General features: G+C 39.8%; 2 protein-coding genes across 11 annotated transcripts in view; one reads left to right on the top strand and one right to left on the bottom strand.

Moving 5' to 3' along the window:
- CTNNA1 (catenin alpha 1) overlaps positions 1 to 27,857 on the top strand; it is a 177,061-nt gene that overhangs the window by 103,770 nt on the left and 45,434 nt on the right. For 4 of the 10 annotated variants that reach the window (XM_045394926.2, XM_005557915.4, XM_045394927.3 and 1 more), the window contains 2 exons: positions 24,169 to 24,249; positions 25,440 to 25,592. In XM_045394926.2, the coding sequence (XP_045250861.1) occupies positions 24,169 to 24,249; positions 25,440 to 25,592 (234 nt within the window). Of the gene's footprint in view, positions 1 to 13,581; positions 13,922 to 18,940; positions 19,048 to 23,473; positions 23,554 to 24,168; positions 24,250 to 25,439; positions 25,593 to 27,857 lie in introns of those variants that run through there. The other 6 variants (XM_045394929.3, XM_045394928.2, XM_045394931.3 and 3 more) reach the window with 6 other exon arrangements.
- On the bottom strand, positions 7,130 to 13,501 carry LRRTM2 (leucine rich repeat transmembrane neuronal 2). Its single transcript, XM_005557914.5, has 2 exons — positions 13,092 to 13,501; positions 7,130 to 12,745 (listed from the first exon to the last, which is right to left on the bottom strand). The coding sequence occupies exons 1-2, from the start codon at positions 13,093 to 13,095 to the stop codon at positions 11,199 to 11,201; spliced, it is 1,551 nt and encodes a 516-aa protein (XP_005557971.1). The 5' UTR covers positions 13,096 to 13,501; the 3' UTR covers positions 7,130 to 11,198.

The following is a 27,857-nucleotide window of genomic DNA, read 5'->3' on the forward strand; positions in this document are numbered from 1 at the left end:
ATATTGGAAAGATAATGCCAAGAAAGAAGTTTTCTTGAAGAATCTGGGTCATAAGATCTGATAAGTTCTGATAAGATTGTGTGTCTTTCATTGAGATAGGTTAATTCTGAGCAAGTTTTATAAGGAATAGAGATTTCGGTAATATGGAAGATTACTCTCCAGCTATCACGAAACATACACTCCTGCATGCATTGAACTAATGGATTATCTTTGTGTTTTAAGTTCTCATACCTCTCCTGCCCACACCCCTCAATAATTCTGGCAAATCTGCCTTGGAACCAAATCTGCCACAATTGGAAGGGCTGCTTCCTAAATTAGATGTGATAGACTTAAAGTATATATTTTTTTCTAAGCAAAAAGGGAAATAATAGTGATCCTTAATTCTCAGCCATGTATTTTGTCCTCAAATATAATTGTCCAAAGCTGAGACATCAATGATATTATTTATTTCTTTTGAAAAAATAGTATTATTTTATGATAATGGATAGTACTTGTTGTACTATATAATTTTACTAAACAGGGAAAAGGCATCACTTGATTTTAAGTGACTACTTTATTCAGAAGGAATTTTTGAATTAGAGATTTTAAACCTTTAGAAATTTAGCCTTGATTCATAAAGCCAAACCAGAGTAATATCATATCTAATATTATAGTACATTTTGCAAAACAAGTTACTTGATTATGAGATAATGTGGTCAGTTTTATATCAATATTAGATGTAAAAAGTGTAACAAGGCTGTTGAGGCTTACTGAAAGTTCTAGCTAATTATCAGTTCTCATTTTGAATACTGCACATTAACTTAGAGAAGAAAGACTAGAAAGTGGAGCTTTAGGAAGCAGCACATAGGTCTAACATGTCTTTAATGTGATTACATTCTTTATTTGATGGATCTGTAGCATTTCACTCTCTACATGTTGCTGTTAAAAATAACAAAACAATTTTGAGCATTTATTCTGTGCTAGCCTCAGGACTTTACATGAATAGATCCCCCTGTGGTTGTTATTGCTATTAAATCTGGTTTATAGGTCAAAGACCCAAGGTACATAAAGGTTGAAGGACTTGTCCAGGGTCAGAGGCTCAAGTGTGGAGAAGGGCTCCTAACTGATGTGCAACTTAACTTGCCCCTGTTGAAAATCTAGGTGGTTTTTTTTAATGGCTTCTAGAAGGAGACAGTTAAATTTCTGACTGTTATTCAGGCTAATGATTGCTTTATCTTTTTATATATATATATATAAAATTTATTTTTTTGAAACAGTGTCTTACTCTGTTGCCCAGGCTGGATTGTAGTGGTGTGATCACAGCTCACTGCAGCCTTGATTTCCTGGGCTCAGGTGATCCTCCCACTTCAGCCTCCCAGGTAGTTGGGACTACAGGCAAGTGTCACTACACCCTGCTGATTTTTGTGTATACATGTATTTTTTGTAGAGACAGGGTTTTGCCATGTTGCCCCTGCTGGTCTTGAACTCCTGGGCTCAAGCAATCCTCCTGCCTTAGGCCTCCAAAGTGCTGGGTTTCCAGGTGTGAGCCACCGTACCTAGCTGCTTTATCATTTTAAATGTGTTCTTTCTTAGGAAATTAGTTATTGTGTTATAGATTCTTACCTAAGGAGAACATGTATGATTATCATCAACATTTTACAGCCCAATTGGGTTCTTCTTGCCTGCTGCACAGAAAAAGCCAGTACCCTGAGACAGCAGAAGTAGCAGCAGAGAAAGAGTTTAATAATCGCAAGGCTGATTGAGGTGGATGAGATACCTTTCAAATTCACTTCCCAGAGAATTTGGAGACTAGGTTTTTAAAGATGGTTTGGTAAGCAGGGGCTAGGGAGTGGATACTGCTGATTGACTGGGCTGGGCATGAAATCATAGGAGTGTCAAAACTGTTTCTTGGTATGGGTCACCAGTGTAGGTGGCGTCAGTTGGTCCACTAGAATGCAGTCTGAAAAATATCTCAAACACCAGTCCTTTTTTTTTTTTTTTTTTTAAATTAGTTGGAATCTTGCTCTGTTTTCTAGGCTGGAGTGCAGTGGCATGATCTTGGCTCGCTGCAACCTCCGCTTCTGAGACTCAAGTGATGCTCCCACCTCAGCCTCCAGAGTAGCTGGGACTACAGGCGCACCACACCTAGCTACTTTTTGTATTTTTAGTAGAGACAGGGTTTTGCCATATTGGCCAGGCTGGTCTTGAAGTCCTGATCTCAAGTGATCCACCCGCCTTCCAAAGTGCTGGGATTACAGGCAGGAGCCACTGCACCTGGCCTTTTCTTTCTTAGACAGTCTCACTCTGTTGCCTACCAGTCTTAAGTTTCACAGTAGTGTTGTTATTTATAGAAGCAATTGGGAAAGTTACAAATCTTATTATGACCATTGGCTAACTGACTCCTGAGCAGTAAACAATTATAAAAAGCAAGCTAGGAAACAGTAATGGGCTACTGTTTTAACTATGATTAAATCTTATCAGAATAATTTTAACCTTACCACCTTTCACTAGTTTTACAAAGGCAGTTGCAGACCACGAATGGGAAGAGGGGGTAGTTTTTGGGAGGGGACTGTGATCATCTTTGCTTTAAAGTTAAGCTGTAAACTAAATTCCTCCCATAGTTAGCTTAGCCTGTGCACAGGAATGAACAAAGACAGCTTGTGAGGTTAGAAACAAAATGGAATCAGTTATGGTAGATTTCTCTCACTTGCAGTTTTGCAAAGGTGGTTTCATGCACAACCAGAGATGTTGTATAAAATATTCTTCTTTTCATTCCTGATGTAGTAGAAGACGTGGTTTGTTTTTTTTTTTTTTGAAGACGGAGTCTTGCTCTGTTGCCCAGGCTAGAGTGCAGTGGCGTGATCTTGGCTCACTGCAGCCTCTGCCTCCCGGGTTCAAGCAGTTCTCTGCCTCAGCCTCCCAAGTAACTGGGGTTACAGGTGCTCGCCACCACACCTGGCTAATTTTTGTGTTTTTAGTAGAGACAGGCTTTCACCATGTGGGCCAGGCTGGTCTTGAACTCCTGACCTCGTGATCCACCCGCCTCTGCCTCCCAGTGCTGGGATTACAGGCATGAGCCGCTGCTCCCGGCCAGAAAACGTTTTTAGTTTTAAATTGTACTCCTCGTGTAGATGTGTAATGTAATGTAGTAGGTGTTTACTGGGTGTCCCTTGTGTGTTGGAGCCCTGTAGTCTGGTCCCAGGTATGTGATAAAGAGGAAACACCAGCTGTTGAAAGTGCTTGGTTCATTCTTGCAGAACTTCTAGGCTCCACCCACCCTTGGGTCATGACAAAGGTTAGGTCATCATAGAGTTTATAGCATGCTTGTGTAGGCTCCTTACCCTTAGCCTTTATCAAGGGTCCTCATGAAGAGCAACTCTGCCTGTTTTCTAGAACCTCCTTAGAGGGACAGTCCAGCATTATTCCTTATTGTTCCTACAGCTGGCTGCATTTTATAAATAATTCACAGGTTTTTTCACTTAAGTGTCTCTTTCTCCAGAGAAACCATTGTGCTACTTAATCCGATGAAAGCTGTTGGTTTTATTCTTTGCTTTGGCCACCAGGCAGATCCGGGCCAAATTGGTGTATAGTGTATACTAGAAATAGTATATAGAGCAATTTCATTGCTCTACTAGGGCTTTCTAACCCCTTTTTGTAATTTATCAAAACCCATTAGATCTGATAAAATATCTGGACTCACATACAATATTGTATTACAATTTTAAGATGTTCTTGCATCCTGAAACATATCCTGGACCTTTGGGGTTAAGAGTCCTGCTTTTGATCTTTTTATATCTTTATTTCACTATTCTGTACCTAGTTTTATTCTAAGTTTCCTTGACTCTCTATATAAAGTAGGTTATATGTAAATGATAAATAACATTGTTTTTAGAGGTTTTGGGTACTGAGCAGTTGCCCTCCATGTATTTGACAGCTAGGCAATGGGAAATGTTTTTGTTCATCACAAGAGAAACTTTTTTGGCCCTCGTGATGATGAAATTGGTGGGCTAATTATAAATGGCTGCAGAGGGTGGACGTGGTGGCGAATGCCTATAATCCCAACTCTCTGTGGGCTGAGGCGAGTGGGTCACCTGAGCCCAGGAATTCAAGACCAGCCTGGGCAACACGTGGTAAAACTCTGTCTCTACCAGAAATGCAAAAATTAGCCAGTCTTATAACCTGATCTGGAAATAATTAATTAATTAAAAAATGGCTGTAGAGTTTTGGTCCAGTGATTTTTCCAGGAAAAGCAACCTGTACATTTTGTTGTAACTATTTATTTATTTATTTATTTATTTATTTATTTATTTTTGGTACAAATACCAGGGCCTAAAGATGGAAGTCTTATGCTCTAAATACTATTGTCAGTATTCAGTAAACTTAATGTTTATGACGTTTTTACGCCTATTCTGTGTGGTTTTTGGTAAAATCTTGATGGAAGCTATAAAAAGGCTTTGACAATTGTCTCTAGGGCTGCAATTTTCTTTTTTCTTTCTTTCTTTCTTTCTTTCTTTTTTTTTTTTTTGAGACGGAGTCTTGCTCTGTTGCCCAGGCTGGAGTGCGGTGGCACAATCTCAGCTCACTGCAAGCTCTGCCTCCCGGGTTCACACCATTCTCCTGCCTCAGCCTCCCAAGTAGCTGGGACTATAGGCGCCCGCCACCACGCCCAGCTAATTTTTTGTATTTTTAGTAGAGACAGGATTTCACCATGTTAGCCAGGATGGTCTCGATCTCCTGACCTCATGATCCACCCACCTCGGCCTCCCAAAGTGCTGAGATTACAGGCGTGAGCCGCTACGCCCAGCCAAGGGCTGCAGTTTTCAAATCTGTTTCCTAAGTGAGGCATGAACTGTTGGCGTCTGCCCATCAGGGTTGCTGTTCACAGATGCTTCTTCATGCTGGATTTCTAGCAGGAGTTCCTGACTTGGAGGCATTGGGCAAGTCTTTGCTCTTGAGCCTCCATATATAGAGGGTAGTATTTTCATTTGTGGGCCTTGCAGGATAGGATGCTTGATTGTACTTGACTTTGGAGATTTCTTGCTCTTTACTGTCCTCTTCAGATAGTAGAAGGGGAGGTTTAAGATGTATCCCTTAAGAGTGTTCCCAAAACCTTGAGGATAAAGGTCAAATTCATGCTAAGGAGAAATGTTTTTGCAGTAGCTATGACTTTCACCTTTTCCCCCTTCCCTCTTTGTAAAAGACAATTTGTAGTACATTTTGTCTCTCTCAGGGAGATATGACTACTCCAAATTTTTAAACAGATCAGGAAGAATCTATTGTATATTTGAGTGGGAACCTGAGAATGCTGTGGCATACAGACAAAATTAATTAAAAAACTGATAAAGAAATCAGATGTAGCTTTTAATGGGATTTTCAAAATTAAAATGTAGGAGAATTATGTTAATAAGCTCTGCTTTTAACTCTATCAAGTGTAGGATTGTGTTCCTTTGTGCAATTTAAAACCACCATCACCTATGCCCTCTAGTGCTTATAGGATGAGTTTGACAATAGAATTGTGTTCTCTGTTTCCTGCTTCTGCCCTGGTTACTGCTGAAATTCCTGGTGTGAGAGTTCTCTTAGTCTCTCTGACCCCAGCTTCCCTGACATTGGGAAAAGGGTGGCTTTGCCTATTTCTCCACGTGGTCCACTATGCTGATGTGGTGCTGGAGAAACAATAAGTGCATCTGGGCAAACATGGCAGACTCCTGGCAGTCAGCTCCTGGAAGCTAGGGCAGTTTATGCCCCAGCGCTGCCCAGGTGTAGAATGCTGTCCTGAGGATATTGATCTGTAGCAAGCCAAGGACGTTATAGTTGACCCTTGAGCAACTTGAGTATGAATCGTTAAGGTCTACTTATATGTGGATTTCCTCCCGCCTGTGATACCCCTGAGGCAGTAAGACCCACTCCTTTTCTTTCTCTTCCTTTTCGGCCTACTCAACATGAAGATGACAACAAGGATGAAGGCCTTTCCTTCCTTCCTTCCTTTCTTTTACAATGAAGTCTCACTCTGTCACCCAGACTGGAGTGCAGTGGCATGGTCTCAGCTCATTGCAACCTCCGCCTCTGGGTTCAAGCAATCCTCCTGCCTCAGCCTCCCGAGTAGCTGGGATTACAGGCGCATACCAGGTTGCCTGGCTAAATTTTGTATTTTTAGTAGAGATGAGGTTTCGCCTTGTTGGCCAGACTGGTCTCGAATTCCTGACCTCAGGTCATCCACCCACTTCAGCCTCCCAAAGTACTGGGATTACAGGCATGAGCCACCATGCCCCACCATGAGTATCTTAATAATATTTTCTTTTCTCTAGCTTATTTATTGTAAGAATACCATATATCATACATATAACATACAAAATATGTATTATTTTGACTGACGGTATTAAATATGTGTTATTTAATATGGACCGACCGTTTATGTTATCAGTAATGCTTCTAGTCAGCAGTAGCTATTAGTAAAAGTTTTGGGGGAGTCAAAACTTATATGCAGATTTTCGGCTGTGTGGAGCAGCGGGGTTGGCACCCCTAACCCCAGCGTTGTTCAACCGTCAACTGTAGTTTAAAATCTTCCCTTCCTTTTCCCATCCATACTCACTGAGTCGGCATCCAGGGTGGAGGAGTTCATGTAGGGATCCTCGTGGTCCTAGTGTGTCAGCACCTGTGGACCTCCCTCATAGGAGTGGCGTGCAAGGTGCTGCTGGGATGGACGTCAACCAGCCCCCAAGGTAGAGGTCAAGTCGTTGTTGGCTAGGTACAGGCAATTGGGTACCTTTCCGAAGCTCTCTGGTGTCAGTTCACTGTAATGGAGGATTCAGAGGGGCAGCCAACTCCACGCCCTGTGAGCCTGGTACAGTTGCTTGTCCACTTGCTCAGGCTCTTGACAGAGCAGCTTCTTACTGCATGACAGCTTTTTAGGCACTCTCCCTTCCCACCACTTTACCTTTACTTTCTTCTTATCTTAGTTTTGCCTCTCTGTGAATGAAGACAGGTGATGATTACCTGCCCCTTTTTTCAGTGGACACATTTGACATTGTAGAGGAACATGGAACAAAACAACTGTTCATTTAAGATTTCTATGTCTGTCACAAATGACTTTTCAAGTTTCACATGTCAAAATGGATAGGTTATCAAGGAAAGGTAAAAAAAAGGCGTTCACTTTTTACAGTATACACAATTTTAATAACAAAACTTTCCTGTACACTGCTTTTTATGTTACCCTCCCCACTCCCAAAACACCCTGCATAATAGTATTTTCTTCCCACCCTCAACCCATCTGCCCACCTCCCACCCAAAATGAAAAATGGCTCTTGAAGGTGATTGAACACAATGTATTTGGACTGTACTTTGAGTTTCCAGTCTCAGTGTTGATAGGAAGGTTCACCAAACATTCCATATATCAGACTTAAAAAAAAAAAAAAAAACCACTAAGGACAAAAATGTTAGTTGAAAGAGTTGCAGAAGTTTCCAAATGTTTGCAATAGCAGAATGAAAACTTAAGCAGTCATTTTCTATTTGTTTTTGGCCTTATTCAAGTACTCTGAGTTTGCCCCAGGTTAGATAGAGAAATATTTAATTATCTATAGATGGCCTTATTGTCTCACTTTTTTTTTTCTTTTTTCTGGCTCAAGGGCTTTAATCAATAAGATATGAAAAGTATGTCCCCAAACAGACTTTTCAGATAGGTCTGTCGCTGTATTGCTGTATTAGGAAAATGATCATGTAAGTCAGCTGTTAAAAATATTCTTTAACAAATTTTATATTGATATCCGCACTTCAGAAAAAGAACAGGACATTTATAGCTTTTTCCCCTGATAGCTGTGTGTAGGAAGTGTGCCTTAAGAAAATGAAATGCCTGTTTTGAATTTTAGAATTCAAGCCTAGTGCTACATAGGGCTCATTTTTATTGGAAAGATGGAGTCTAGCTCTTGGTGACTAGCATTAGAATAAGCAGATGGATTTTAATAATTAGTGGCGTTGGGAAGTTCAGTCAATTCCATTTATTGAATTGGTACAGAAATTAACTTAGGCACATTAAGAAATTACATGTGTTAGTACAGATTTTTGGCTTAAAAAATTAGTATCTTTGCTTTTTGATGCTGGCAGTGAGTATTCTCAGAGTTGTGTGTGGATTTGCAAGTTCATCAGCCCACTCTTTTCAGAAAGGTGATTGAAATCCCTGTCATGCTACAGAAATGAATATAAACGATTTCAAACTAGTTCTTGGTTTCTAGATGGGTATGGTATCATAGTCTTCCTTAGCTTTCCCTTTTCCAGAGAGATTAATTATTTTTCTGGTTCTTAATGGTCATTTTCCTCTAATCTTAAAAATAGAAAAAAATGGAGTGGGTGGTGGTGGTGGAGAGGATAAAACCCCACCAAAAAACAAAAGCCCTGACACTGTAACCAAGATCTGCAGCGTTGCTGTGATGCTGTTCCGTTCTAGCCAGTTGGTAAAGAAAGCACAGATGACTAACAGTCTAATCTTCAAACCTGTGCTGATTCTGAAACACAAATGACAAAAATGAAAGGAAATCTTGCCTTCTACAGGCAATTAAAAAAGGAAGTTTTTGCTTTAAATGAGAAAGGAAAATACCTTTTTGGTACTACTGTCATTCACTTTTCTTAAAGGGCATTACCCAAAAAATATGGAAGGCAAAAAATTTTGATTTTTTTCATCTGGAAAGTATGACTCTCTAGCCTTGGCTATGCTGTTCCTCTGAATTAGTAAATGGCTTACTTTTCCAATTTGCTTTTGTCCGTACACTAAGGATTTTGCCAGTTATGGTCCTTTAAGGATTAAGGTGGAGATTCCCAGCCAAAGAAGGGGATTTCTTACCCATCCTGCAGTCTGAATCTTAATTTTGGTTGTGGTTTGAAATGATGAAAAATACTCTTCTACTGTCCTTCAGGGCCGATGGAATCTTGTGTGCTCAGGACACAGTTGTGTTGTGACCAAGCTGTCTGTCACCTGACTGACATTTGTGACTATGGTCGCCCTGATAAATGGGTTGGTAAATAAGCTCATGGTGCTCTAATTTGTAATAGGGGCTTCTAATTCAGCCTGTCTGTGGGGAAGTAGGGCGCTGTGCTGTATGCTGTTAAATCAGCTTCTGTCTCTGCCCAGACAAGCCCAGGGTCTGCTTTAACAAGAGACGAAATACTCACCACTCAAGATCAACTGAATTGAACTGGGCTGAGACTTTGACAAACTAATCTGCCCACCTTAAAAAAGAGAGCACATTTTTACTGTAATTTGTGATCTTGTCTGCTTTTTACTGAGAGATGTTAGGTGAAGGGTACTAAGGTACCCATCTTTTAGTATTAAAGAAGAAAAATCATGATTACATCTTATGGGTTAAACTATAGCCTTAGCATGTTTTCAGTTTGATCCTGGGAAGAAAATATGCCCTGAATGAAGGATATCATGTTAATGTTGATTTTGGGGAAAAGATAACTTTGCAAATGATAGTGGCTTTCTCTAAGGTTTTATGTCTTTTTTCTACATACAGTAAATGGCAGTTGTAAAAAATGCTCATTTTCTAAAATCAAGTTAGTGCTGTAATTTTACAGTTTTTTGAATATATGGAACGATGTTTATGGAAAAATTCTGTGTGAATGGGTAGCTTGCATCTAAATTCCAAATATGTAATAGGTTTTCTGTAGAAATCATAATAGAAGAAACTGAATGCCTGTGGTTCTTTTCTGCATGAAAATGTGGCATCCTTATCATTTGTTAATTATGGAATGTTTATATTTACATTGGAGAATCTACCCCTCTTCCCTTTTCAGCAGCAGGTCCTTTCCCTGTTTGGTGCAGATTGTGTATAATCATTCTTGGCTGCCTTGTAACTCCAGCTAACCTGTGAGTCGGATTTCAAAATCTGCCTTTCCTTTTAATCCCTCACCTCCGTGCTGCCTTCAAGTTACCACTGTGTGGCTGCATAGGCATGTCGAGTTGTTCTACCATAAGATTCATCTCAGTGATGCTGTTTTCTTCACCTACACTGAACTACACTTACAGTGTGAATGCGTATCTTTATTGAAAGATCAAAATTCATTATATAATAGTTAGAAAGTGCTTTTTTTCATGGTTCCTTTGTAATACAGTAAGAATCAGTGTCATGCCTGTTGCTAGCCAATTATTTTTAACTTGACTCTTTGAGGTTTGAAGATCAGGAAAAAGCAGAAGAAAGAGGTTTAAACCCCTTTGTCAAGGCATCTTTGATCATGATAGTTGAGAGAGAGAGAGAGAGTGTATGTGTGTCTATGTGTGTGTGTGTGTGTGTTGCTTTTAAATTGGAGGGAGCATGTCAGGATTGTTAAATTGACTCAGTTTGTCTTGTTTATCTCAAATATTTTCTAAGTCTTTTTTCACATATTAATGTAAACATAGGATTTAGTACATTAATTAGTATAATGGCAATTTAATACTAGTTTAAAACAATTGCCTAAATGCCACAAAAATCATGTCCATTATAAGTCAAACGAGAAATGTGTAAGAAGTCGGTGTAATTATTTAGTATTGATTTCATTGTAATGAGACCTTTTCATAGTCACTTGGATTCATTGTGTAAATATATTAACGAGTCACTCCGCTTACTAGAATTACATTAAAGGGTTCTGATTTCATGATATGGCCTTTGATAATATCTACTAACCCAGGCAAAAACTCTGGAAGAAGAATGTTTAATATTTACCAGTCTTCAGCATACATAAAATTCTATTTCCCACACTGGCAAGAGATTGAAGATTTGAGTAAATACCAAATTATCATACAAGAGAACTTTACTAAGTCTCCTTTTAAGCAGCAAGATAGTTGTGGTACATGGGATGGAGAGCATTGATCAAACAGGTATTGATCCATATCTGTTTCTGCCCAATAGCTTCTTTCTAAATTGTTTTCAGTAGAAAAAAATAGCATATGGAGACCTTAGTGTAAAGGTTTACACACGATTGTATATAATTACATACATTTCTTATTTTGAAGTAAGCATTTTAGACTTTCCAACAGGAGTGCAAATTAATGTGAGCATTGATTCATTTAACACTTAAAATATGGTTTCATTTAAAAAATTAAAAATACTTCAACACTTCAAAAACTAAGTCTCCACTTAGTTTGGAAAATTAGGCTTAATGTCACCATTGGTAAAAATTAGATATGTATTTAGCCTCTACTATGTAAAATAGGTTACTTATCTGATGTGATTTTTGATGACAGGTAGATATTATACTTCACATTCTTTGTATGGCAGCTGCTGACACTTGCACTGTCCATAACCATTAATGATGATGAAGGGTCCTTCATGGGTGGGTTCATATTCATTATACGGTCCTTGGTCTGACATGTTTGACATATGGAGTCGTGTTTGGGATCGGAGCTGCCTGTGGTTCTGAACCATTGAGCACTGCCTAATTCTTCTTAAAGTGGGAGGGCAGCACTTCCTGGAGATGAACACTATAAAAATAATAAAAAAGAAAGAAAACAATAAAGCCATTGTTCCTGTAATTACCCGCTGAGTGAAGATGGCATTGTCTGGTTCAGGAAAGTGTTCCTCAGTAGTAACTGCTATGCCTGCAGTAGTTGGGATTTCTTTGTCTCCCACATGGTAACTTGATGAGCTTATTCTTTTTGTATATTCAGTGGTTGGATCTCTATAAGTTGTAGCCATGACAGTGACAGTGGTTGACAAATTCCAGCAGAGCTGAAATCCATGGACTGCATCTAGAATATCCTCTCCTTGGGTGTGGTCAGGACTGTGGCATAGGATGGAGTGCTCCCACCGACCTTGGAAACTGCCCAGCCAGGAGGCCAGAGCACATATTCGGGCGCTGCATTCCCATAGATTGCCAGAGAGGCCCACGGTTGTGAGGGATCTCAGGGAGTTTAAGATCTTGGAATCAAGGCTGTTTAACTTGTTGTTATCCATGAGGAGTATTTTAAGATTAGGCATCGTTTCAAACACTGTCAAGTCGATGGCTTTGATTTCATTTCCAGTCAGGTCTAGCTTTTCTAAAGTGCCCCAGGTCCACTCCATCCCACATGTCAAGTTGCTGATTTTGTTCCATTGTAAGAAGAGCGTGTGCAGACTGCTTAGCCGTAGGAAATGAGCAAAATTAATCTTCGTCAGCTGGTTGTGCTCTAGGTGAAGCTCTCTCAGTTTGATTAATCCTGCAAATCCATTGCGAGCCAAACTTCGCAAACGGTTTGTGCTCAAATCCAGAAACTCCAGACTACGACAGTCCCAGAACAGGCGTACTGGGATAGTCCGCAGGGAGTTGGAACGTAAATGCAAGGTCTGCAGCTTCCGAAGGCCATAGAAGAGCTCTGGGTGCAGAGATGACAGCTGATTAAAAGACAGGTCCAAATTTTGCAGGTTAATCAGTTGGGTAAAAGTTGTGTTTGGCAAGTAAAATATTTTGTTGGAACTTAAGATTAATTCCTTAAGTTTATATAGTCCTTGAAAAGCATCTTCTTTTACTGTTGAAATTTGATTGTGATCTAAGTGGAGCCAAGTAAGTTGACTGAAGCTGGCAAATTGATCTCTTTCGAGCTCTGTGATGTGATTGTGCCTCAGGGACAGGCCCAGAGAGCCCTTGTCTGTAGCGTTTGGCACTGAGTGGAAGCCCTGAGAGTCGCAGTAGAAGAGCAGCTTCTCGCAGCGGCATTTGGGTGGACACGCCATACCCAGGGCAGGCAGCATTTTTAAAACCATACTCATTGCATATATTGCTGCCAGCATAGGGGCCCCTAATGGCCACTTGAAATGTAAGCCTGCAGAATATAATTTAAGGAAAACAAGAAGATAGAATATTTTTCAGCAGAACGTATGGGCTATTAAAAACAACAACCACCAACATTATAGCGAAAGATTTCACTGCATGTAACTTATTTTTCATTTACTGCAGAAAAATTAACCTTATTGGTATGACTGGACCAAAACTTAAACCATTTAAAAAGAAGATAAAACATGTCTCTGTCATCAGCGATATATGCTTTTACCTAAACCTCAAAATCCAAAATATGACAGTGATTTCCCTCATAAAATGTGAATTCGGTAGCCTATTTAAAAGCGTGATTCCTTGTTGAATGTACAAGACATATAAATGCACAGACTTACCCATTCTTCTGAGCACATTGGAGGCTGCATTCAGTCGCGGTTGTTAGACTCAACGCAGTGAGTCTGTAAAAGGCTCTAACATGTAGGAGCCTTTGACCAGTTTCCTGTTTTCTGTGTCCCAGGCTTTCCAAGTAAAATTGAATCCACCAGGATGAGTTGTTTTTTCCTTAGGATATTCCTCTGGAAAGCATTGGTTTCATTTTCTGTGATTGCTCTGATCCCTAAATCAGTTTTAAATATAAGTTATTAAATTTCTCCACCTCTAACTGCTCAGCTGGTTAATCAAAGCTTCAGTCTCCTTTCCGCAGCCGTTAGTTCTCTTGGTCTTAACTTGTTGATGGCAGATGGGTGGCTTGTTGCAGAGAAGAGCTCCTGGAGCAGCATGAGTGCATTTACTGAAAAGCTTTTCCGAGAAACGGCACAAGAATGGAATTGCTTATGTGCTGCGACCACACAGAACTGTATATAGGCTGACGTCACCGGATGACGTGTCTTTTGTTTGGGTTTTCCAGAAGCTTTACTGTTATAAAGCACCGTGCTTTGTAACAGCATCAGGGTCGTTGCAGGACCCCCTGATTACAATAAAGCGAGAAAGAAGAACTCCTGACTTAAAAACATGGTATTCCTTCAGTGTAGGAAGCAGCAGTGAGGTTGTAATAAAGGCTGCATTCAAGAAGACCCATCTGAACAGTGAGTTGGGTTAGCAGAGTGATGATTTTTAATGCTTGTGAGAGCCAGTGTTAGACTGCCGATTCTGCATAGAGAGATCATCTAAATGGGCGAAGCCTGCACAATTTATGAAGTGCTGATTTAACATCAGTCTATGCAAGGTAGTGTCGCTGCACTGGTAGTTTGGAAAGCTGTTCAGTGGCCTTGTTGTCATGCTTGGTTAAAATCAAAGTATGACTATGATTTGCTTTAGATGTGTTGATAAACTAGCTAAGTGGGCTTGGCTTCTTTGTCACCAAGAGCTTAACATTATAAACCAAGAATAAAGGGGGAGGGGAAGCTTGCAAAACAAAGCATGTGGTTATTTTTTTCTTTGAGAATTTCAGGTGAACTCTAAAAAGATTTCTCTTTCTCTTTCCTATTTTAGAACAATGTTTTGTCGCCATACTGATTGAAAAATAATGCTGAGTTATCTTTAAATGTCCTCCTGGGAGGACAAGGCAGGTTGATACAGTCATTTTAATGCACATGCCCTAAGCATTAACAGCGAAGCAGAGATGATTTAGGACAAGTGATACTGTGTAGCTAGATTCTGACATGGTCCCTTGTATTTTACCTCAGAATCTCACCTATTCCGAAACTAAAAGCCTCTGCTGGTACTGAGGTTGGTGGTTGTGACACTGAAATAAGAGAGCATTTGCACACTAGTTCCCAGTGGCTGACTTAACTGAGCCTCCTGCTGCTGTTGGAACCTGTCTTGTGAATACAAAAGGTCACTCTTGCTTTGGCCTGGGATTTTTGTTTTGGCTTGATTTTGCTTGCCCTAACTCTAGTTTCTCCCAGACCTCAGTTGTGGATGTATAGCTCCATGTTTAGTGTTGTGTAAACACAAAAGATGTTTCTAGATGAATCAGTGTTATATTTTCAGACCTGACAAAGGTAAAATCTTTTCTACATCTTGCCTTACTGGTTTGACCCAACATACCTATTTCTCCCATATCATTGGCACTTATCCTTTGTGGATCTTATCTCAGACCTAAGGACAGAAGTCTTTAAAACTACTGACGGTGTCTGTGAAACAAGAAAATCGTTGGCCTTTTTGGTTCTGAGGGATTCATCTCACTGGGCAGATCTAAGAAGTAATTGTCTTGGGTAAAATTTTTCTGTTTTAGTGTTGTGCTAGAGTGAGAGCTGTGAGACTCCAAGGTCCCTTCCTTACAGCCCTGTGTAAAGGTGCTGTGAAAACTGCAGCAGTGCAGGTGTGTGGTTTGAGTTCTCCTAGAAGTGATCCCAAGATAGGATTAGAAGTACAAGAGGAAAAAATGCCTATGAAGTACAAAGGGAGACAGAAGGCAGCAGGAATGCTCTGCGAGTCTTCATACCACAGGGCAGGTCTGACACCTGTGAAGGGACAGGGGAAGCAAAGAAGATGAGATCGGCAGTGTGGTTCTTAGACAAATTTTGTAGGCTGAATGGAAATTCCCAAGCCAAAGTTGCCAGTGAACAGACTCTTGAGTCCTTAGCAATGAGCCTGCACTAGTACGTCTTCTCTGTTCCTTCTTGCTGGTTAAAGAAGGGAAGGAAACAAGTCCTGGTTTAGACCCTGGGAATGCTGCTCCCCTCTGACCTTAATCCTTTTTATAGTCTCTCTCAATAGGCTAGAACTTCTTAACCTGGTTCCATAAACTGTCTTGTGAAATTTTTTTGCTTGTTCATTTTTCTGTGGATAAGGTTGAGTCCAATTCCTACAGGGTCTCTCACCCTAGGTTTCAGAGCTACTGTTCTACAGGAACTTGCCCCCAGAAGTTCTAAGGACAGTAGTCTCATAGGAGTGGTCTCTTTTAAATTTCTTAAATGAAAATAAGCCCTTGGGATATTGTAAATGCCCTTATTGAAGTCAGCTATCTTCTGATGAAAAAAACCCTTTGTCATGCAGGAGAAGCTGGATTAAACTCTTCTCTCATGTAACCACTTTAGTTCCTTGGGGAGAAAAGCATTTTAGTCAATTGGATTAGAGCCACCACGATTAGGAATGAGTTGTGTGTTAACATGCAGAAGGAAAAGCATCTCCTTGCCCTTAAACTCTTGGTTTTTAGTCTGCTTGGCCTACCTCTTATATACTAATAAATGGAGACTGCTTAAATTATATTATCTCAGTACTATTATAACAGATTTGTGGGCAAGGAAAATTGCCCAGAGAAGCATCAATGCAATCAAGAGTAATTATTTTTTGAAGGCCTCTAAGGAAGTGGGCAGTAATGCTTGCAGTATCATGGTGCCCAGAATGCACAGCCCCTTCCAGGTCACCAGCCATCTTTCTCACCTGCCCACTCTTTGGGTTCAAGAGGTTCAGGCTGTGGAACCAAAGAAGAAATGGAGTTTGCCTTAAAATTGGTGGAGTACAGAGTTCCCATTGATGGAATTTCGTATCATTTTTTGGTCTTTATCTTTCTTTAGCTAAAGGGCTACATACCTATTCTTTTGAAACTTTTTCTTGGTTTCGCTGTAGAGCAGCTTTCTTCCACAAACATAGGCCTTTGACTTAAACTGGCAATACTACTTCTGGAAGGTACTGTCCATATGATCTGTTTCAATTTTCAGTGCTTTAGATGTTCATGATAAGGCAAAGGAGAAGTAAAATCTAACCCATCTCCTCTTTGTAAATGGTTTTGAGCAAATCAAGTGAGTCAAGTGGCAGGGCTTAGGTGACTGTAGTTGTCTGCATTCCTCCACATGAGAGTTTGCTTTTCATATGTATTGCTGATTAGGTAGAGTTATTCCCCTACTAGGAGAAGCAAATGTACAGATATATTCATGAAATTTCCTATTCTTCTGTGGGAGGGTGGGTAGAGAGGGAACTTTATATTTGCTTTATGCTAAAAAGGCAAATGTTTCTTTCATCATACCCAGCTCCAAAAATTGTGTATGCCCTGGCACCAAAGTGTTGCCCAGAGGTGTTTTGGAGAAGCATGTTAAAATAAACCTTGTTGCTGGCAGTCTCAATCCCTGCTTAAAAAAAAAAAAAAGATAGCTGGCCAGGCACAGTGGCTCATGCCTGTAATCCCAGCACTTTGAGAGGCCGAAGTGGGTGGATCACGAGGTCAGGAGTCCAGACCAGCCTGGCCAAGATGGTGAAACCCTGTCTCTACTGAACATACAAAAATTAGCTGGGCACGAGCCTGTAATCCTAGCTACTCAGGAAGTTGAGGCAAAAGAATTGCTTGAACCAGCGTGGCAGAGGTTGCAGTGAGCTAAGATGGAGCCACTGCACTGCAGCCTGGGTGACAGAGTGAGACTCTGTCTTAAAAAAAAAAAAAAAAAAAAAAGCCATTTTTGGGGTGGAGGTCCTAGATTTTGTGGGTCTTATGTCCTCTGCTAAGAACCTTTTAAGGTGTTAACTGGCAGCCACATACTTAGGCCTATGCTGTAGCCAGACTTGTATTAGGGTAAGTGGGTTTTACTAGCCTGTCTTTTTTTGAAGGAGAAGGGAATCTTTCAATAGTAGAATGTCTACATTAGACTACCAGAATCTCCATTTCTGCCTGGATCCTTGTCTCCATCCCTGCCTTCTGTTGATTTTATTTTATTTTGTGTGTGTGTGTGTGTGTGTGTGTGTGTTTTCAGACAGCGTCTTTGCTCTTTCACCCAGGCTGGAGTGCAGAGGCATGATCATAGCTCACTGTAACCTTGAGCTCCTGGTTCAAGTGATCCTCCAGAGTAGCTAGGACTATAGGCACATGCCACCATACCCAGCTAATTAAAATAATTTTTTTTTTTGGAGAGATGGGGTCTTACTGTGTTGCCTAGGCTGGTCTCGAACTCCTGGCTTCAAGAGATCCTCTCACCTTGGCCTCCCAAAGTTTCCGGGATTACAGGTGTCAGCCACCATGCCAGCTGATTTTGATGTTTAAAGTCCTTTTGTTATCTTGTTAGTAAACACAACTGAGAAAGCAGTAGAAAGGGATTCTGGTTACACTAACAATAGTAAGTGGTGTTTCTTTGGATGCACCTTACACATTTTGGGACACACCCTTCTAGTTTTGGATACATGTGCACTTCAGCAGTTGTTGCTGTTGGGGAAGTTTCAGGGTCAGAATCATGTGACGACCTGCTTCCCTTGTATTTTGTGCCCAGGGCTAGATAATTCAGCCAGAAATCTTGGAGCAATGCACCTAAGTTGGGCATTAGGTTATGGAAGATCTTCCATAGGAGTTTGGACAGATGAACATTTATACTATGAAGATGTTTTATTTCTGCTATTATAGACATCAAAACAAAAATAACAGAAGTTGTCTTGAAGTTTTTGTGTTTGTCCGTTTGTTTTTGAGACAAGGTCTCACTGTGTTGCCCAGATTGGAGTGCACTGGCATAATTGTGGCTTACTGCAGCCTTGACCTCCCAGACTCCATTGATCTCCCTCTTTAGCCTCCCAGATAGCTGGTACTACAGGTGCGTACCACCATGCCTGGCTAATTTTTTGTGGAGACAGGGTTTCATCGTGTTGCCTAGGCTGGTCTTGAACTCCTGGGCTGAAGCTCTCCTCCCACCTCAGCCTTCCAGAAATCGTTGGGATTACAGGCATGAGCCACCATGCCCAGCCCATCTTGAAGTGTTGGTTTAAAGCATAGACTGAAATTTTTATGGCAACCCCCCCTTTTTAAAACTCTTCTTCTGCTAGTGGCTTCATTGTGTTCATGTTTCCCCTCTCCTCTCTGTGTAGCATGCTTTATCATTTATTCTGAAATACATAGCCAAGTTGGGGGTTGTCCTTCCTTTCTCCTCTCTACATTTCTGAGTAGCTTTTGATGTTGATGTATTTCCTCTTACCTGCATAGATGGCCCAAGGGGCTATACAAAGCTCTTTGCACAGGATAAAATTACAAGGTGAGATACCCATTCATACTTACTTGAAGAATCGTTCAATATTAGTGGGCTCTCTGACCCAGTTCTCTAAATTTAAGGGGTTAGTTTGCATGTTTGTTGGCTAGATGCTAGCACTTTTGGTTGATGAAGCTTGGAAACCATCATCTGAGAACCCTCTTAATAGGTTCTGGGCTGGAGGGGCAGTGACAAGTGATATGGCAAGGAAAAAAAAAAAGTTGAATATGTGATATTGTTAATGCAAAGAAAATTCATAAAAATTTGGCCCAAAGAGAACAAGATCATTTCTTACCTGTAAGGTTTTATAGCAGCATGTCAGCATTCCATCTGCAGTTGAGATGTTGATTCCTCCTTGTATTGCACATTGCTGAAAGGAGCTTCCTGAGGCTGAAGGGGAAGCAGTGAGGTAAGACTGTCCTCCTCGAGAGCTCGTCTTGATACTTGTTGTGTTCGTCTGTGTATGTCTGCAGTGTCTGTTCTGCTCTTTGTAATTTAAGCAGAGGCACTCTTTGAAAAGAATTTAGGAATGCCGGACTATATAATCATTGTATTCTAAGATTGATCTACTGTTGAGCTTTGCATAAAGCACTCCCAGCAACTCTTGTTACAGGTTCAGCTTAGGCAGAGCCCACCAGCCATTTATGGGCCGGGTAGAACAACCAAGGTCAGATTGCTTCTCCTGTTATTTATTAAATGTATGTTGTACGACACTGTTTCCCAGCCCACAGCAGGCCTTTTAGCCCTACTCATGAAGACATGTATCGACTCCCTAAAAGATGCTAGTTTCCCTTAGTTTTCAAACATTTTTCTTGATATTCTCTTTAAAGTTCTCTTTCCTCTCAGAAACCTTCTTGGTTGTGAGCAACAGCTTGGTTATCACTTCCTTTCTCAAGATCTTCATCTCTTGCTTTATTGAAGGCCTGTACTGTATGGATGACAGCCCCAGTTCTCTTTTGTGTGGAGGTGAAGATCCTGCACAATTCTTTCCATTCTTTATTGTCTGGGGTAGAAGAAGCTTCAGATGCTCATTCTTATTTGGTCTTGTAAAATGCCATAATTCATTGTTTGTTGTTGTTGTTGTTGTTTAATTTTCTAATGGCTGAGGAGGTATTTTATCTAACTAATGAGATCATTCTGTTAAACTAATCAGACCTCACTGTTTGTTACCTTTTTAAACAGTCCTTAAATGTTAAGGGTTAAAACACTGTATTTTACCCTCCTCTACCCACCTCAGGCTTACTCTAGATTGAAATGAGGATAGAAAGCAGAGGTTTATTTGAAGTCTTATATTTTAACTAGTGACAAGGAAGCAGAGACTGATGACTTGCCACATAGATTACACATGAAGTCCTATGTTTTTTAAACATGTCACTAATTGGTTATTGATTTCTCATTTCATTCATGTCCAATGGGAGACAGACAAGTCAACAGGTAATTATCCTAAGGTATGATTTGAGAAGGTCTTTGAGAGGAAACATGAGGTGGTGTGGGAGCATTCTGTGGGGACACTGAACTTGAACTTAGGGCTGAGGTTGGCCAGTGGAAGCTTCCACAAGGAAGTAGTATCTCATCTGAACGATGGGTAGGAGTTGGAAGGAGGGGAGAAGAGTATTTTAGGTAGGTGAGAGAGAGCACAGCATGTCTGAAGAACAAAAATGTATGTGGGTAGGTCAGCATGGAAGATGGCAGAGTGACCATAGGTTCATTAAAGCAGTAGGAATGACCAGGTTCCCTAGGGAGAATGTGTAGAATAAGAAGAAAAGAAAGCCTTTGTTTGGCGGAAGAAATTATGTGGATCTTTCAATTTAGAGCCCTTTTTCTCTAAGAAATACGGTGGAATGATACTTGTTTCTTGCAGTCAGTTTGAATAGCTTTTTTGTAGGTTCACCTGCAAACTTTTGCCTTTTCATTTAGGGACTAAAATGTGCCTTGAGATGCCACCAGCAATGCCAGGAACATATTTCATCCCTTCCAGACTAACAAGGGTTGGAGTAAAAAGTTTCCTCACTACTTCCAGAAATAGTTATATGCTACAGGGTTGCTTTTCCTAAGGCTATGTTTGAGTAACTTAATTTTTGTCCAGTTAATGCTAGAAATAAAAAAATCATAACTTTAATCTCAAAAGAAGAATCTTGTTTTTGTTTGTTTGTTTGTTTTTTGAGATGGAGTCTCGCTCTGTCACCCAGGCTGGAGTGCAGTGGTGCAATCTCGGCTCACTGCAACCTCGGCCTCCTGGGTTCAAGGGATTCTCCTGTCTCAGTCTCCCAAGTAGCTGGGATTACAGGCACACGCCACCACGCCTGGCTGATTTTTTAATTTTGTAATTTTAGTAGAGACGAGATTTCAGCATATTGGTCAGGCTGAAACCAAAGGTTTGAGCTTTGAGGCCAAAGGTCTCAAAAATCCTGACTTCAGGCGATCCACCCACCTCAGCCTCCCAAAGTGCTAGGATTACAGGCGTGAGCCACCGCGCCTGGCAGAATCTTGTTTTAAGATGAGCAAGCTTTATATTTTCCTCAAGCTCAGTGTTAAGGTTGTGAGTGTGTCTGTGTGTACTCATCTCTATTACATTTTAAATGATTGGTACCCTAAACTTGCTATTTGGACTGTATTTTTCTAAAATTATGCTGTGATTTTAAAATAGTCTGTCTAGTATAACTTAAAGGGCTTAGTAAATAACTGCTCCTAAACTGCCCCCCTTCTGATTAATGAGGCATAAACCTCTATTTCCTGCAATAACAAGAAAGACAAATTGATTTTTTGGGTAGTTTGACAAAGACAGAATTAACAGATTCATGGTGTGGGTTGCATTGCATCTTAAAGTGAATTTTGCTGTGTGACTGTAATTCTTTCAAAAGTCAAGTTCAAGGATTTGGTTTTACATAACTTGAACAGTAAATCTTTTTACTCAAATTGAGAAAATTCCTGGGCTTTTTAGGTTGTAGGGGATTGGGCTTTCATGAAGTCTACATGCTCAACCTTTGGCTTTCAGATTCTAAGTGTTTTACAGAACAAATGATCTATTAGAAACACCAGAAAAATGTGGCTGGGAACAATGGCAAACTTTACAGGGTTTATTTAGAGAAATTTTCTTGAAGTGAGTGCTTGAGTATCTTAAGGAATATGCTGAGACTTTCCTGATTAAAGCATTAATTGTGAAGTCAGTTTGATTGTGATTCAGTTTTAGCTACCTTTATCTTAGATTCTGGTATTTTGAGCTTTAAGATTGTGAGTAAATAATTGCACGTCTCAAGCTGACTAATGTCAACAAGAAAGAGTCAAACTCTGTAGAATGTTTGAAGAAATAAATATTCTAGGGCCCAATATGAGTGGCCAAGGCCCAAGGCACAGTCTCAAGAACGTATTCCCAAGGTGGTTGGGTCATACCTTGACTTTTTATAGGTAGACAGCAGTCAATACATGTAAGGTGTACATTGGTTTGGTCCTGAAAGCCTGGACAGTTTGAAAGGATTGGAGGGGGGCTTCCAGGTCATAGGTGGATTCAAAGATTTCCTGATGGCAGTTGGTTGAAAGGATTAAGCTCTCCCTGAAGAGCTGAAGTCAGCAGAAAGAAATGTTTGTAGTTAAGATAGATGGGGGTGGGAAGCCAAGGTTCTTGTTATGTAGATGAAGCCTCCAGGTAGTGGACTTCAGATATTAGATGGCAAATCAGATGCCTTTTATCAGATCCTAAAAGGTGCCAGACTCTTAGTTAAATTTCTCCTAAATCAGGAAAAAACCTAGAAGGGAAGGAAATTCTCTGCAGAATGTAGATTTTCCCCAAAAGTGACCAATTTGCAGGGCCATTTCAAAATATTAATATTTCAGAGAAATACATTTTGGGGTTAACAGTTGGATTTCTTTCAGGACCTGCTATCTGCCATGTGATGTTATACTAGAGTCCGGTTGGAATTTGGTACCTTATTGCTACAAATAATCTGCTTTCTCAGTCTTAGATTTCTGTTTTAATGTTAGTGCTGGTCAGTTGTGCCTGAATTCCAAAGGAAGGAGAGTATAATGAGGCACATCCGACTCCCTCCTTCCCATGATGGCCTAAACTAGTTTTTCAAGTTTACTTTGGAATGCCCTGGCTGAGAAGGGGGTCCATTCAGTTGGTTGATTGACATTCATGGCCCTGAATAAATCAGTTTATTCCTGCAGGTAGAAATCTTCCTATTTGAATGAGTTTTTGTTGAGACCGCTCCTCCCCATCAATATTAATGGCATACTTAATTTTATTGGCAGTACAAGAGTGCTGGGGGGAACGGGTTAAGGAATGAGACCATAACCAGATTTGATAATGACCATATCAGTTTTACTTATATTTAAACTCTTACTGTTCCCTGTTGTCTCCTTTCTGCCCTTTGCTAAATAACCTATATCCGTCAATATTTCTAACAGTCTACAGAGAGATAGGTGGCATTTTCCCCAATTGACAGGTAAGGGATAAGACATAAAGTGAATAACAAATGTCCATTAAAGGCACTTAGTAAACAGATCTCCCCATTCCTAACCATTCATCTGCTCTACTGGCTTATGTACTAAGAGCATACCCATATCAAAATGTCTTGAGGGCATCCAGAGGGGGAACAGTGGGCTCAATTCCTTTGTTCATTTGTATCTCTCCTGTGATTTACTGACATGTTTTTCAGAAAGAACCATGTTTGTTTTGTGAAAACAAGCTTTAATATACTTTATATATACTTTATAGTTTAACCTACATGATGTAGGTATTTCCAGGGACACAACAATCTCCACCTGGGATTTAAAAAAAGACTTTTGTCCCTTTTCTTTCAACTGCTGTCTATTTTATTCCATTTGATTCTGCTTAGAATGTTACCCTGGCAAATCTCGACTCAACACCTTGACCTCTGAAGAAATGCTGTTTTACATACTACTTCAAGAGTGACTAGTAGGTTCTTTTCTGTGCAATATAACTGCATTAAAGCTTAGCCTAGGATTTTTTAAAAATAACCAAAGTAATCCCACAAAGCATTATGATTTGAGCTGCATAATAAACATTATTAGCTCTGACCTATCAGGTACATCTTAGTTTTTAAATGTGTTGTTTCACATTGTTTCAGTGCCAGGTCTCATTTTTCACATCTTGACATTCTTCAAATCTCAAGAGTTCATCAAAATCAGGTGTACCCTGTTCTTGCTGCAGTTCAAGGAGAGCTGCTTCATTAATAAAATTGGTGTATGCTGAACCTTGAGTAAAAATATAAATTTAATTTTTAAAAGCCAAACTTTAAGCAAAGCTCTTTGTCTCTTGGCTTCTCTTATTTTGGCAAAACTCCCTTAATTCCAATCATCAGATAATGTGGAGCCCAAGAATAAAAAATAAAAAGGTTGGGTTTTTATGAATAAAGCCACATATCACCCCTCTGCTCCCCAGTATTTTCCGACTTTGGGTTTAAGAAGTTGTACTGTTTTTTCAATGTTGACATGAGCACAAATGGCTATAGGCTGTCATTAGGTTTCTGTGTAAATGAATAAAATGCTCATCTCTTTTCCTTTTATCCAGGCTGGACGTAAAGAAAGAAGTGATGCACTCAATTCTGCAATAGATAAAATGACCAAGAAGACCAGGGACTTGCGTAGACAGGTAATCTGGATGAAAGTGCTGATTGTTTTTCTAAGTTCTCAATTTTGTAGTTTTGATTAAAATCCTAATAAGCACTGGCCTTATATTTTTTTATTGAGAGAAAGGATGGATTTTCACAAGAAAGGGCCTATCTTTGTTTTGTTGCTAATATGCTTCTTAATGGCTAATCAGATTTCATGAAGACATGGAGTAATACAGTCTCACTGTGTTGGACTGAATAAGTTAGCTCTAGTGTGAAAGGCATGTACAGGTAGGAAAATAAATTTAAAACGACTTGGCGACCTGTGAAAATAATCCTGAAGGATCTTGTTGTATTGGCTATGTACAATAGAGACAGAAATTTCAGTTATTTATTTGACTTGCCCTATGCTCATTACACACTTGCAGTTCCCTTAGATCCTGGTGAAGTGTTTTCAGTTCCAAATATGGTAGGTATAGAGATATTTGAGGTGCTGAATTTTCTGAGTTAGTAAATAGAGAATAGATAAATCGAGCCTTTTAATGATAAATGACCCCATTAACATTTTGGAGTCAAATTGAGTTTTAGTCTTTAAAGAGGTTAGGGTTGATTTTATAAAATAATGTATTAAGACTTAAGTTGTAATACAGACAATTTTTAAGAGATAATAGATAGATATTTTATTGCTTATGTCTGATATAAAACAAAATTAAAGATAGAATATATCTTTATTCAGTTTCCTTTTGGTGAAGCAGTATCAGAAATGGTTATAAAGAGAACCTTAAGTTTTAAGGTTCGTAGTTTGTGAATCTTTCAGATAAACCAGATAGCTCCTTTTTCTCTCTTCTCTTTTTATTTAGCCAATTAGGCTAATTACATATATTCCAAGGCTATGTGCCAGTTCAACCCAGAGCTGCTTTCTGTTCAGCTTTTGTATTATTTAAGTTGTAAGCCTTAGTTTTGTAATTCCCAAGAAAAAAGGATATATTGTCTTAAAAACTGAGATTCTGTTGCTGAAATGCTGTAACTACAGTAATGTAAACCATTGTCTCCACGATCATATGTTTCCTGTGTTGCAGATTACGTAACTGTATGGCTTACATGAGGGGTCCTCATGTAAGTGCAGCCAGTCTACCATAAACTTTATTAAAGTGTACAACAGAATAAAAAGCAATCTATTTAATACCTTTTTGGTAGAAATAAAATCAAATTTTTACAATTTAATTATTAGCTCCGCAAAGCTGTCATGGACCACGTTTCAGATTCTTTCTTGGAAACCAATGTTCCACTTTTGGTATTGATTGAAGCTGCAAAGAATGGAAATGAGAAAGAAGTTAAGGAGTATGCCCAAGTTTTCCGTGAACATGCCAACAAATTGATTGAGGTAGGTGAATTAGCAGTTTCATTGATGTGTAGGCAACTTGGTGAAATGTGGTGAGTTTTAATCACATTATTTAATTAGCTAAAATTTGTAAGGGCTCACTTAACATACAACACGTATGAGATGATAGTCTTTCATTATCACTTAACATCTAGGGAAAACTACCATTTTGGTCACTTTACATTAATTATGTACATTATTAAATATTAACAGTTCCTATCCTGGAAGCCTAACATCTCCACTTAATGCAAATAAAGGTAAATCATGACATGACTAGACTCAAAAGATAGTATAGAAAGCAGCAGTGCCTGAGAGCCAGAGCTCAGGAACCATACTGCCTGTGCTTGCATCCTGACAAGTTAACCTAACCTTCCTCAATTTCCATTTCTTGTCTGTAAAATTAGGACACTAATAATATCTGTCTTGGGATTATTTTGAGGACCTAAATAGATGATGTATGTCAAATGCTTAGCTTTATGCCTGAGACACAGACTCAGGCATAAAGTGGAAAAACTGAGCCCTGACATGGGGCTAATTAGTTATATTTGCTTGGTAGAAATCTGTATGTAAGTGGTTGGTTTGTAGGGTGGCAAGAAGAAAGTGAATTGTGACTTAATTCCCAGGTAAGTTAGGCTTACTTCTCCTTTTGCTAACTGATATTATGTTACTTAATTTATTCGTTGTTGCTGTGTTTTGGAAATGGGATGCAAAATAAGCATGTATTCAAGTTACTTGATTTTATAATCTTAGTGCAGAATATCTAATACTTCGTAAAGATATTCCATAGACCATATGGTAAGCTGGTCATTGTGTAAAAACAGAAAATGGGACCTTATGTAAAATGTGTGTCTTGTACTTTTGGATTTATAGTGATACTAGGCCATGTTTTGTTTTGTTTTTGTTTGTTTGTTTTAAAACTGAGTGTTGCTCTGTTGCCCAGGCTGGAGTGCAGTCATGCAGTCTCAGCTCATTGCAATCTCTGCCTCCTGGGTTCAAGCGATTCTCCTGCCTCAACCTCCTGAGTAGCTGGAATTACAGGCACCCACCACCACGCCTGGCTAATTTTTTTGTATTTTTTTTTTTAGTAGAGATGGGGCTGGTCTCAAACTCCTGACCTCAAGTGATCTGCCCACCTCAGCCTCCCAAAGCGCTGGGATTATAGGTGTGAGCTACTGTGCCTGGCTAGGCCGTGTTAATACCATAAAAATTTTCCAAGGAAAACATCAGTAATCACATCGTGTATTACTAATTTTACGTGGTTTTCTTTGAACATTAATTTAAATGTTATTCTGACCTGAATTCATTATGTACAGAATACATAGGTCAGTCTTCTATTTAAGTTAATGATTCTGGCATTTGAAACTAAAATTAGAAGACTTCGATTTTGTTGTCTCCATTTAGCATAATCTTGTTCACAATAGTCACATGACAGCATGAGGTGTAACTTCCAGATACACAAAGATTGTGCTCAGGAAGCCAGTGTCCTATAGTTAGCATATGTATTAGAAAGTTCTTCCGCATGGTAGGAAGCAAGGATGCTGCCAGCCCAAGGCCTTGGGTACCAGCGTGGTAAAGGGCTCAGTGTGGCAGCAGAAGAGAGGGCAGTCCTTGTCTGTGTTGGAGCATCCTTTATTAGGGCCAGCTGCATCATCCTCGGCCTCTCCAGCCTAAGAGAGCTGACATTTGCTGAGTGTCTACTGTGTATCAGCTATGTGCAAGTACAGTGTACTTCCCACAACATTTCTCAGGTAAGGAAACAGGCTTAGAGAGGTTAAGTAAGTTGCCTAAGTTCACCTGGCTTACATCCCTCCAATAATGAGCACTGTGCACTCAAAGCTCACTGGCTTAGTGGACAGCCTAACACCCCACTGAAGCATTGAGTGGGCCAGGAAGTATTGGAGATCTTGCTCCAGGAACTTTTTCCAAGGTTATATATTTTATTTTATTTCATTTAATTCTGAACACTACTAATCAAGGGCCCCCTAGAATTGAGAGTTTGGTGTTCCCCATCACAGCTCAGTTCTGACCCCTTTCTAACCTGTCTTCTCTCCACACCCCCACATACATTAACTATGCATTAAATGACACATGGCTTTTCATTGCTTGAGGCATAACCATAGGCTTTGTAGTCCCATTCTGCAAACAGTTAAATTACATTTACGGTCATAGAGACAGAGGATGTATAATTGTGTATGTCCATGAAAAGGAAGTGAATTTTTAAAGTGTAGAAGCCTCAAATTCCTGACTTATGGCAGAACTTTATTCTTC

The sequence above is a fragment of the Macaca fascicularis genome, chromosome 6, assembly GCF_037993035.2.
Source record: "Macaca fascicularis isolate 582-1 chromosome 6, T2T-MFA8v1.1".
NCBI lineage: Eukaryota > Metazoa > Chordata > Mammalia > Primates > Cercopithecidae > Macaca > Macaca fascicularis.